The 13,181-nt window shown below is 41.6% G+C and overlaps 1 protein-coding gene across 2 annotated transcripts in view; it reads left to right on the forward strand.

The window, feature by feature from the left end:
• Positions 1-13,181, forward strand: part of ANTXR1 (ANTXR cell adhesion molecule 1) — a 129,864-nt gene that overhangs the window by 75,023 nt on the left and 41,660 nt on the right. For both annotated transcript variants that reach the window (XM_080812573.1, XM_080812572.1), the window contains exon 10: positions 9,500-9,598. In XM_080812573.1, the coding sequence (XP_080668699.1) occupies positions 9,500-9,598 (99 nt within the window). The remainder of the gene's footprint in view (positions 1-9,499; positions 9,599-13,181) is intronic.

Consider the following 13,181-nt stretch of genomic DNA (forward strand, 5'->3'; position numbering starts at 1 on the left):
CAGTGCTGGGACCTTATCAGGGGTCTGTACAGTGAGGAGCCTCAATTAGTGTTCATTAGCTCCAGGTAAATCCACCTCCCCAATTTATATAGGTCCTTCATTTTAAAATAATGAGAAAATAGGAAAGTTCCTTAATTATGCAATTACCCCATCCATGAAGAAAACCCAGACTTGTGGTTTAGCAATGTGCAAACTGGATGTGTTGCAACTTTGTAGTGAATCAGAAAGTCTAAAGAAAATTAATACAATTCCTGTTAATTCATAACATATCAGTTCCCCTCTTGCAGACAAAGAACCTTATCTGCCTAACAGAGTACCTGGCACTTAATAGATGGTCCATCAGACAATGAACTTTGGCTGAATGTCTTGAATCTTTATTTCCTCAACAAACAATGCACCGATTTTTGCCTGTTTGACCCTTATTAACCTCTTTCATTTAACCGTAAGAAATTAATATCATACCTTTGAACTGTCTAATTAAAACAAAGTAAAATCAGAAACTGATGGCTAAAGATAGAACAAGGCCAAAATAAAAACAGAACCTCCACCAGCTGGACAACAGAAAAATAGCTTCCAAAATAATTCTTGAGTCAATGAGTAGTAAAAACCAACATCTCCTTTTTATACCACTGAGATGTGAGATAATAAAAGCACCACATAGATAAACTTGATGAACATGGCACAGGGTCCACAAGAGCAAATTCGTCGATTTTAATGTTTCTTACAAAATGGAAAAGAAAAATAAGTAATGAGGAAGTAAGTAAAATATTTTTTAAAGTAAGGAAATACAAGAAAATAGATTAAAATGCATTAATAAATTTAAACAGATGAAAGCAATTCAACTGATAAATCGTTGCAAGAGCTACTTCTTCGGTAGAACCAATAAAATAGACAAATCTCTGGTCAATCCGATCCAAAGAAGCTTTCTTTAGATACTTTTTAAATCTCTGGCTTATCTGCAATACTGCATATGTTATAGGCCAGCAATAATTTCCTGTATCAGAGTAAACTATCTGATTCTATTTCCTTTATGTTTTATGAAGAAAAAATTAATACAATACACAGTAATGGAAGCTAGCTGTAGCTTTTGGAAAAGGCAAGCTCCCAGCCCTCGTGAATGAGAATTCTAAGGATTAAAACATAATATTTAGAGAATAACTTTACGAAGGGGAAAAGGAAACTTCCAAAAGGTACCATGACACCAGAAGTTCTACCATGGGTTCCCCCGAAGGTCTATTGCTGATTATTCTCTGGAGTAAGTGGCTTTCCTGAGGCACTGGTGCCCATTTCATTGTCCACGGCAGTGAACACCTGTCAGGTAGACCTGAGGACACCCACTCTGTGATTTTCATTTGGCTACTACAAAGACCCAGGGATTTATATGAGAGGGCTTTGAAAAGACACTTGCTGTACAGAACAAGGGGACATTATTATTATCAACATCATTGTAATGAGGATTGAAGGTCAATGTGAGAATCCTCATGCTGATAACATACCCAGATAAGAAAAGCATGCCCGTGTGTTTCTCTACTGAAACAAAACCAGGGAGAACACTGATAAATTCTAGAGTACCTGCAAAATGATTAATTCAGTATGTATTGGAGGCAAAAAGAAACAGGAAGCAAGAGTGTCCGCATTTCTAAAGTATCATGGTGGGACAGAGCCCTAGAAAAATCTATTGAAAAGGTGAAATTCACTTCCATTAGAAATCTTTCTTCTCAGCCCCCGCCGGTCTCTGTGAATTGCACTCCTTCCTGGGCCCCCAGAGGAGCCCATGCTGCGGAGCTCCTCCCAGGCCTGTTCTGCTCTGGACACTCGATGCTGACAATTGCATTCTCCCAAGACAATGATCTCAGTTGGCTGTCACCGACAATGCAACAACAGCCGTAGTTGTGACAGCAAACCGAGCTCTGAGAGATGCAGCGAGATAATGCACTGGGTGGACAACAAAACTGAGATCCAACACATATCTTCACAGGTCAGCCTGCAAATAACAGGGTGAAATTTAATGGGACCAATACCAAGTGTGGAACTTGGGTTCAAATGCCAGTTTAGGGAGACCCAACTTAGTAGCCGTTCTTTCAGGGAAAAAGAAAACAAAAGGAGAAAGATAGCTATCTTGATAGCCAACAGGAATACCTCTGAGGGGAAAAAAAATGTTGATGTAATCTTAGGGTGCATCAATAGGCATCCAGTGTCCAGGTTAAGAGAGCTAATTTCATGTCTTATTATTCCATGTTCGGACCATGGCTCCAAGTCCCACATTTTAAAAATGGCGCTGACAAAGTCATGCCCATAGAAGAGATGATGGCTCTGGAAACAATGCTAAAAATTCATTCACTTACTTTCTTTCTTTCCTTTCCTCCCTCCCTCCCTCCCTTCCTTCCTACTTTCCTCTTTCTTTTCCTTGCTTGCTTTTTCTTTCCTTCCCTTTTTCTCTTCTTCCTAGCCTCCTTCCTTCGTTCTTTCCCTCAATGCTTACTGTCTATGATGTACCACGCAATATGAAAAGATTTGAGTACACAAATGCAGAAAGCTTGCTCCCAACCACCCATGACACTCACGGTCTATTCTGGAAGATGGTCACGTGTTCAGATAAGGCACAAACCACACGTGAGGCACTGTAGCAGAGATCTGCTCCAAGAGCCGCAGGAGTGGTGATGAGATGCTGGTGGAATGAGGAAGGACTGAAGTAACCACGGAGATTTACACACAGAATGGAGACGCTTCCAAGAACATCTTCAAATATATTACAGAATTCCCGTGTGGAAAGGAATTATTATGCTTATTATGTGTAGCTTCAGGAGACCACCATGGAGAAGCTGGGGAGGAAATCAGGGAGGCAAATTTTGGCTTAACACATGGAACATTTACAACTAAAACTTTCCAGCAGCGGAGTGGATGGTCTGAACTCTCCACCCTTAGAATTATGTGAGCAGTGGCCCTCTGTAATCCTATGCAGTCCCCCTTTGGATGTTCTTTATGACTTTGAGTTTCCAAAGTCTTAATTCAATTCCAGCTGAGGCATTAATGGCTGATTTTTTTTAAATGGCGAAGAATCCAGTATACCTGGAGCTATTTTGCATTTTAACTGGAAGTCTTAATGGGGAAAGGGAGTAAGGAGAGTATCTAATCTGCTCTAATCAAAAAGAATTTCATTCAATGTCATGAGTTTAACTATTTGGAGAGAGAGACTTCCCAGAACTCCTCTACTGCCCGAGGTTATAAATGGGCAGCCTACAAGCCTTCTCTGGTCTGTACACAGGTTCTTTTTGATCCACACTACATTAAAAAAAATTATTGCTAGCATTTGAAATCTGATTTTACCTAAAATTCAGATTTCCACCTTGTCTTTAAAAATTAAATCTAGCAACACTGGGCCTGCATTTATTGCAAGGTGATGATTACTGGAGACTGAATAACTTCCCTTTTTAAAAGAAGCATGGACTCTTTGCAGTTCACCATACTGCCCACCGTTCCCTATTACACCTCAATACCCAGGCCAAGCGTACGGTTACTATTTTGCATGGTGCTTGCGTCTGTATTTACTGTATATACAGTTCCTGTTTTAAAACATGTAAGAAGTCACCTGCTGTGGGTAGTCTTTAGAGCCCCTTTGCCATTACCTGCTTTTGAATAATTCTGCTTCTTTTTTTTAAAAGTTCTTAATCAAATATTTTTGCTGATTAGCCTCTGTAATTAGGGGAGTTGCCCCCTGGTTTGATTGGCCTTGCCTTGTTTAGCTCCTTTCCAGAAAATGTGCCCTCTGCCGAAGTATGATTTCCCTCTGGTCCCACTCTGTTGGCCTGAAACTTGAATCACTCAGTGTTCTATGTAGTAAGCAAGTTCTCCAGGAAGGAACTAATTGGAATCAAGTGTGCAACCTGCCAACTGCTCTACACATGAAGTTGTTGCACTCCAGACACGGAAGGAGTTTATATTTAGCTCCTCACGTTGTCCTTTCAGAAGCAATCGTACCATTCCTACTGTGTTGTTTCCCACTGCTGGTAGTAAAACTGGGCGGGTTCGCACAAAAAGAAGGCGGTTTTAGGCCTCCTGTTTACCATTTGGCCTTAGATGCTTAAAGCAGACAGTTTTAGGCAACATCAAACAGTGGTTTCATTTCTTTCACATTTCATTGTTTTTCAAAGAGCTCAGGCCTGGCCCTTAGGCACCTCTTTAGAATGGCTTGGTTCATCGCTTCTCCGCCTTTTGGCTAAGATCGAGTATAGAATGGCTTTTTTCATTCTCTGCTTGGCCCTCCCTTTGCATTTAAAGATGTTTCTGTTTGGAGGAAGGACTCCCAGACACTGGTCGTAGAAATGTAAAATGACACCATCACTTCGAAAAATAGTCCTGACAGTTTCTTTAAAAATGAGACTTACACCTATCTATGGTCTGACCTGACCATCCTACTGCCAGGTGTTTATCCAAGAGAAAAGAAGTCCATGTCCAGACAGAGGCCGGCACACAGATGTTTATACCTGCTTCATTCTTAATAGCCAAAAACTGTGAATAACTCAAATGTTCATCAACAGGTGATGGATGAAAACATTATGGTTTACCCATGCAAAGAATGATACTCAGCAATAAAAAGGGATAGACTATGTATAAATTTCTGTAATTATAGATGAGTTTTTAAGTAATTATGCTGGGTAAGAGAAGCCAGACAAAAAGTATACTTACTGTATGATGCCATTTACATGAAATTCTAGGCCATGCAAACTTATCTTACGGCAACAGAGAGCAGATGAGTGGTTGCATGGGATCAGTGATTGCTCGGTCCTGGGGAGGAGCAGGAGTGAGAGATTACTAAGGGGCACTTGGAAAATTTTGAGGGTGATGGATGTGTTCACTATCTTGATGGTGGTATTGTCCTGTGATTGCATACATATGTCAACACTTGTCAAATTATATACTTTACACGCAAGTTATTCTGTGGCACTCATACTTCCTTTTATAATATGCTGTTATAATTAAATAGCTGTAAAATTTGAAAGTTCTAGAATAATTTAAGTATTAGAAGGCACTTAATACACATCAGTCTCTATTATATTTATGTTTCCTGTCACATTAAGCATCTAATAGGAAAGCAAATTTGAACTAACTCGCAAGGTAAAACAATAGTAGCAATAATTTTGCCCAAAAGTCTTAGGTGACCAGAGCAAATGGAAGTCATACAGATGTCTCATTTTCAGATACAGTGAAGAAAAGGTGATCTTTACTGAGGTCATCTCAAAACTACATTTTCCACATTCCAAAAAAAAAAAAAAAGGAAAAAGAAAAGCAAAAGCAAAGAAACAAAAGGAAGGAAGAGAATAGAATAAGTTTATCCAACTATTCAGAGACTTTATTTTTTCTTTTTCTAATTGAGCTATAACTCACATACCATAAAATTCACCCTTTCAAAAAGTGCAATTCAGTGGTTTTTATTATATACACAAAGTTGTACAACCAATAACCACTATCTAATTCCAGAATATTTTCATCACCCCAAAAAGAAACCTTATACCCATTAAGCAGTCACTCCCCATTTCCCCTTCCCTTCAGCCCTGGCATCTGCCAGTTGATTTTCTTTCTCTATGGATTTGCTAAACTTTTCATATGGTAATGAAATGGAATGGAATCGCGCATTATATGGCCTTTTGTGTCTGGCTTCTCTCATTTGGCATAATGTTTTCAAGCTTCCTCCATGTCATAGCATGTATTAGAACTTGGTTCCTTTCGTGGGTGAATAATATTCCATTGGTTGAATACCATCTTCATCAGTTGATGGACATTTGGATCGCTTCTACTTTTTTGCTATTATGAATAATGCTATCATGAGCATATACAAGTACAAGTTTTTGCGCAGACACACATGTTCAATTCTCTTGCATATGTACGTAAGAGTGAAATTTTCAGGTTATAAGGTAACTATGTTTACTTTCTTGAGGAACTGCCAAACCATTTGACCAAGCATCTGCACCATTTTGCTTTCCCAACAGCAAGCTATCAGGGGTATAATTTATTTACCAACACTTGTTTTTGTCCCTCTCTGTTATTATAGCCATTCAAGTGAGTATGAAGTGATAGCTCCTTGTGGTTTTGATCTACGTTTCCCTAATGACTAACGGTGTCGAGCATCTTTCCGTTCATTGACTTCATGAAGCCTCAAAAAATAAGCAGGACTAGACCTGACCGTACACGAATGAATGACCACCTTCTCCTTCTTCTTTACTCCCTTTCTATACCAAGATATGTCACTCAAGTATTCAGTCAGTACTGAGGCTGACTCAGCCCTGGGTTAGGCACCGCCAAAAATTTTAAAGAGACAGAAATGATGGCCTCTACCATCAGGAAGTTTAAATTATAACTGAGAATAAAATGACAAAAGAGGGGCGCGTGGGTGGCTCAGTGGGTTAAAGCCTCTGCCTTCAGCTCAGGTCATGGTTTCAGGGTCCTGGCATCGAGCCCCCCATCGGGCTCTCTGCTCAGCAGGGAGGCTTCTTCCTCTCTCTCTCTCTCTGCCTGTCTCTCTGCCTACTTGTGATCTCTTTCAAATAAATAAAATCTTTTTTTTAAAATGACAAAAGAATCATAATAAACATGTGCCTCAAAGAATATATATATCTTTAAACATTGGATCGAAGATCATTTTCAAGTAGAAATTCTTCCCTGAAGCCCTACAGTCCCTCAGCACTGCTTGCAGGAGCAGTCACCCAACAGGCAAATTGCCTGAAGACACTGAGCTGTACGTACCGTGAGAGGCGGGCTCAGGGCTTTTCGGATACATGAACTGGAATCACGTGTCCTGGTTCTCACTGGCTGGCGGAGTCATGAGACACTTTGGTTACATAACTTGTATGTGTGAAGAGCTGACATTCCGGTCGGGCTGCAGGGTCAGGCCTTGGGGCTCTTCTGGAAACCAAACGTACGCGGGAGCACAGAAACCGTACACAGCAGCGTGGGGAACACGCCCTGGCTCCGCTGTGCTTCCCGGAGCGCCCAGCGTCGTTGCCGCCATGTTCTCCCCTGGCCGAGGGGGTTAAATGGTTCCCTTTACACCATCGCCGCCTCATGGATTCCGGCTGTCTTTTCTTTCTAAACACCCTGAGGTCAGGCCCAGCAGACATGTGGGCAGCATTTTTTTTTTCTTTTAACAGAGGACTCAGCAGCTGAACTCGTAATGCTAGAACATGGTGTTAGAGAAGAGAGCTTGGCACGGGGCCTGCATTTCCAGAGTCTTGTCTCCTTCCGCTAATGTTTGAGGAAACAAGAGAAGGAGCACAGCAGTGAGGTCGAAAACATGTAACATCAGCAAAAAGTGTCCCACGGCAGATTGCTGGATGGCTGACATTCAAAATAAAAAACAGAAATAGCTTTCTATGGCTTAAAGGAGTAAATAAGATATAGTAAGATTCTTCCACAATGCCTGACACAGAATGCATGTTGGAGCAACTGGCATCAGCTACATGCCTGGCAGGCTTCTAAGGAAAATTATTAAGACCATCCATCTAAACCTAGCAATCGTGCAGAAGCATCTACATGCGTATGTTAATCCTTAATATTCGTAGGACTTGGGATCCTGAAAAACCATTTGCTCATGACCTTAACTACTACAGTACACAACTAAGGCAGGGAACACTCAGATACTCCACCCCGTTTTGCTGCTTACAAATTACATGACCTTGGGCCAGTCATTTAAAATGTCAAATCTCAATTTCCTGATTGTTAAGGTCCTTCATACTTCAAAAAGCATTCTGTTCTAGTATTCTTTGTGGCACAGACGGTGCCTCTGGGTTCTCTTGCTTGAGTTTCACTTTCTTTTTTCCCCATCCAGGCCAGCCCCACTTTTCTGCAAACTTGCCTGAAACTGAAATAAAATAAACCTTTTTAAAAAAAATCACATCAGTCTCTAAATTGGTCACATGTCTCAAGACAATGAGGATCCATTTCAGCATAACGGCCGAGTCCTCAGGGCATGGCATTTGATGCCGAGACACCTGGATTCCAGCTCTCCTCTGACAGCTACTAGCCATGAGATCTGGGACAAATTACCGAACACCACTCGGATCAGTTTTCTCATTCGTACCTCCCTGGGCTGTGGTGAGGCTGAAATGACCTTGGACATGTACTAAGCTTAGCACAGGGCTTGGCACATGATGAGGGAGCAATTAGCATCCGGCATTTTTATCTTGGCATACATGATCTCTAAATTACTTTCCTGGGAATGAAGGTGACTTACACTCGTGACATTTATTAAACTTTGGAAGAGTCCCATACACTAGTTCTCTAATTCCATTCTTCCTCCAACAAAAGTGTCCATTTGAATAGCAATTTACTATTCAGGATCCACTTTCACAAATACTGCCTTTTCCTCCGACTTTTAGTCCATTTCTTCTGTAGATATCACCCAGCATAATCCAAAGCCCCAATTTTTATACACAAAAGAATGATATGGTGACTAACATAACATAGTACCAAAAAAAAAAAAAAAGACCAAAAAAAAAAAAAAAGAAGAAGAAGAAAATAGAGCATGGTCTATTAGTTACTATCAAACTTAAGCAAGTATTTCTAAACATTTAGCTAATAATTTAGCTGGGTTTTCTCCTTTTTGTAAGACTATTGTGAGGGATCATTATTTTACTCCATGAGGATTTTCTCAACCTATAGGAGTTCAACATGCATTGTGCCAATGTGAAATTAACATGCAGGGCCAGAGACCTGCAAGTTACATTCTCTCTTCTGTTTAGAGAGAAGCCAGTGCTACACTGAGGGGCCACTGTCAGTTCAAGTATATAATGCCGGACAGTGGTCACTGGATAAGCAAGATTTTGACTTGTTGCTAAGTACAACCATTCCCACATAATCCTAGCTCCTATGCTGTATGCCCAGCAGAGACAGGAGGGCCAGAAGCAGTATCAGATCATTCCTGACCTAATGGAACATTTTTCTAGTGGTGGAAGAAAAGACACCACCACCAGACAGCACATAATTCCTTCCCACACCATTCAAGACAGACTGGGTTGTCATAAGGCAGTGATTAAAAAAAAAAAAAAAATTAAGCACCTCAGGCTCCAAAGAAATTCTTTCAAGGGACTCCAGACACAAGAGATGCTGAGTTGATTGAAGGAGAGGTGGAGAGCCCCCTCCTCCATGGCCCCCTGACTGCAGGTATCACAGCTTTTAATACTGCCAGGACTTGGAGAGATGGGTGAGATTTGAATGCACAGAGAAGTGGGAAGCAGGGCATTCCAGGTAGGAGGACAGCAAGGGCAAAGGCAAGAAGGTAGGAATTCAAAGTAAGATGTCGTACGCCTTCCTCATGGACACCTAGTGAGAAGGAGGTGGTAAGTGGCAAAAGGCACCCACATGGTTTGGGGTTCCAACGGGAACCAGTGTCCGAATATCTGAAGCCTGGTAAAACAGTTCACAAATGTTCGACATCAGGGCAGATGGAAAATGTAAGGTTGACGGACTGTGGTCAGATGACACGACTTGTCCTTTTTCCTTTCAGAATCATTTCAAGTCGTCGTAAGAGGAAACGGCTTCCGACACGCCCGAAACGTGGACAGGGTCCTCTGCAGCTTCAAGATCAACGAGTCAGTGACACTCAGTAAGTTCTTGCAGACTTGTGGGTCTCCTCAGCCCGCTTCAGGGACGGGAGCCCCAGCTCCATCTGCCCGGTCCCCCACAAGGGACCGCACAGAGAAGGGCCTTCCCTGGTGGAGGGGCCTCCTGTAGGGCCCTAGCTGGCCCCGAAGCTGCCCTTGTTTCCGTTGGGCAAGGCAGAAGGGCACCTGATTCTCAGACTGCCGGCCTCGGCGCTAACTCGCGCTCTCTCCCTGGTGGCAGTGCTTGTGCTGGGTGCTTAGAGCTTGGGAAGGAGGATGTCCCTTAACAAAGGACTAGGTACTGTCAGAGAGTGAAAAATAGATGGTCTGAATTTATTAATTCTGAATAAACCCGAAGCCAAACTGTTAGGTTTGCATGTGTAGATCCTGGAAGTTTTTCCAATCTGGATGACGCTTGCCTGGGAGAGCCAAGAAACTCTCATCATGGTGAATACCTGACATGAAATCAGGAATATGGAAGGAAAACGACGTGTGTCTCATGCGAAAAATGAATTATCATAACACTGGCACTCTTACAAGACATTTGTAGCAGGCGAGTTCTTATTTTAAAGACATGTGGGATTCGTGTGGCTGTCCAGAAGAGGAGGGGAAGTCTGGTTATGGGGGGGGACAGATGGCCAGGAGCCCTGGTTATTATTCACATCTGGCCTCCATCACACAGATAATTATTGATTCTCTATCTGCAGTGACAAATGTTAAGAATTCTCTACATTTTGTGTAACACTGTGTGCTTCCAAATGTTTCGCATCTTTGTGCCACAGTAGCCATGGGAGGCAGGAAGATCAAGGAGCACGGGGAGATGCTCGTTTATTGACTCAGCAGTGACTTTAGGGTCGGTCTCCTTATAGTCTTATGGCATAGGTGCTGTCTTGCTTTTAAAAAGGAAGAATTGAGGGACCTGCCTTTTTTTCCTCCTTAACCTCTTAAAACCCCCTTGAATATTTAAACAGAGTAGACACTGGCTTCCTTACAAACATCTGGAATTCCTGGCGTTGGAATAATTCCAAACATCTGAAGCATTCAGTTCATTTTCTTGATACTTGGAAATGCTCTCACATATCCAAAAAGTGCATGCGATTCGAAGTCATTTTGAAAAATCTCTGGCTAGTCATAGTGTGAAGGCTGGACTTGTGCCCTCTACCTAGTTCTTCCTTTCTCTCCCTTTTTAGTTGTGATGTTGCTCAAGTACACCTGCCCTCTCTTCTCAGCCAAAATCTCAAATCTAGGATCATAAAGTCCCGAGGGTTAATCTCAAACATGTCAAGTCTTCCAATGTAGGCTTCCCAGACAAGCAAGCCTCCAGACCCAAGCCCCCTCTAAAGGTGAACAGAAACAAGATGCAGCGTGGCCGTTGCCTGGAAGGTTACACAGAGAGGCTGTGTTAGCATAACATGAACCGCAGCTGTACTTTGGGTTGGTAGAGGGACATTCTGCAGGCCTCTTCTCCAGCTTCTCTATGAAATTTTCTTTCTTGGGAAACCCAGCTCATCCTCTTTCTCCCTCTTCTCTTCCTTTCCTAACATGTACTTGCAAAAACCACCTCATTAATATTCAAAAACAAATAAAGGCCTTAGGGGTAGGGATCTGGCTGAAGCCACAGTCTAATTGTGCTTGCCCCACCGTGCTGACAGTTTGGAGCCGAGGAGGGCAGTGATCAGCCCTATGACCTCTTTCAGCAAGCTCTCCTATACTCAAATATACGGTTATTAAAAGTAACCTAAGGGGGAAATATTGCAATTGGAAGAAAAAAAAACAAACAAACCCTTGTCCTTCATTTATTAATTCACCTGCTCATTTCCATTCAGTAAGTGGTATGAACACGAAACTATGAGGACAGAAGAGATGAATATATTTTAGGATACAACATAGTCAAATCTACATTTTTCTCTCAGCCTTATGGAGGTAACAGTCTCTACAGTCTGTACTTTTCCCATTCTCCTTTCCTATCTCTAGATCCCAAGTTTTAAGATATTATCTATTTTCATTTTGATAGTATGTATTTCCTCTTTCAAGACTTTTTTCCTAAATGCTACATTAGATTTTATAACGGGAAGAGAATATAATGCCATTATCAATCAGAAAAAGATCAACCAGTGGCCCAGCAATGAAGCTAGGACTGTTGTGGCTCCAGCCAGTTCAAACATGTTGCAGGCCCCAGAGTCTTTGACAAATAATACAACAGCAGATTCTAAAAACCCAAAGTTACACATAAAAGAACAAACTGAAAAACTAGATTTATAGTGGAACATGCTAACATGACCTTCTAAGTCTTTGAATGAATAATAAAAAATTAAAGATATAGAGCAGATATACAGATATGTTTTTAAATGGCTATGAACAGCCCTAAACATTTATTGTCTTAAGGCACAAACAGAATGCCAACTTATTGATGCCAAAATTTAGAAATTATTTAAATATATTCTTTGATGATAAACATAACCCAGAAAATAAAGAGCATAAGTTGATACCTACTTCTCTCCCATGTTCCTTGCCTTTACTTAAAAATAAAATCAATGCATCAACCACTTAGAAATCTAAAACAATTCCTGGACTTGCATTCAATATAATAGATCCAGAAATTCTGGGTGAAATATGATTTTAAAATTTGCAGGGGTGCCTAAGTGGCTCAGTCAGTTGAGTGTCTGACTCTTGATTTTGGCTCAGGTCATGATTTGGGGGTCATGGGCTCAACCCCCACATCAGGCTCCATGCTCAGCACAGAATCAGCTTGAGATCCTCTCCCTCCCTCTGCCTCTGCCCCTGCCCATTCCCACTCTATAAACATACATACATACATACATACGTAAAATCTTTTTAAAAAATTATAATGTGTGACCCTGCTCAAAAGAAGGAAACCCTCAGGTATAGAAACAAAAAATGGAGCCTGTGGAGGCTCTAGTCCTGGGAGTCTGCCGGCCGAGATCCCAACATTGATACAGACACAGGACATCAGCTTGTGCAAGGCAGCAGGCAAGAGCAGAGCCGCCTGCAGAAATTCAGCTCCGATGGGCTATACTACACATTAACTAGATTTGAAAAAGCTGCTTAGTGGCTCAAAGAAGCAGGGAAGTAAAGGTAAGATGTTCTACCACCCACATGATACAGAAGCACCAAGTCAGGAACCAAACCCCAAAATGTGTCCATGACCATTGATCCCTTGGCCCTGGCAGTGGCAATGCCCATCTAACCCAACATACAACACTCCTGCAGCCAACAACCCCCTATGAAGAAGGGCTCACAACACCAAATGCCCAACCATATGAAGATGGATGAAAGAAACAGGAGAACAAGCAAGAAAAAGGGACTGGAGAACAATTCGAAATATCATGTAAATAAACATATATAAAGTGTGTAGAAAGATCATTGAGACCAAGGGGAAGACCATTCAACAAAAGCAGATCTGCAGAAGAATCTAGTGTAAATTCTAGAGTTGAAAAAGTTTATTCACTAAACTGCAATTTAATAGATGGATTTAGCAGTGCAATTAGACACAGGGGAAGATGGCGTGCATGATCTGGAAAATAAAGACAAGAAAATTCAGCCCAAGCACCAGACCAGATTCTT

This window comes from Martes martes (assembly GCF_963455335.1).
Source record: "Martes martes genome assembly, chromosome: 9".
In the NCBI taxonomy this organism is placed as follows: Eukaryota; Metazoa; Chordata; class Mammalia; order Carnivora; family Mustelidae; genus Martes; species Martes martes.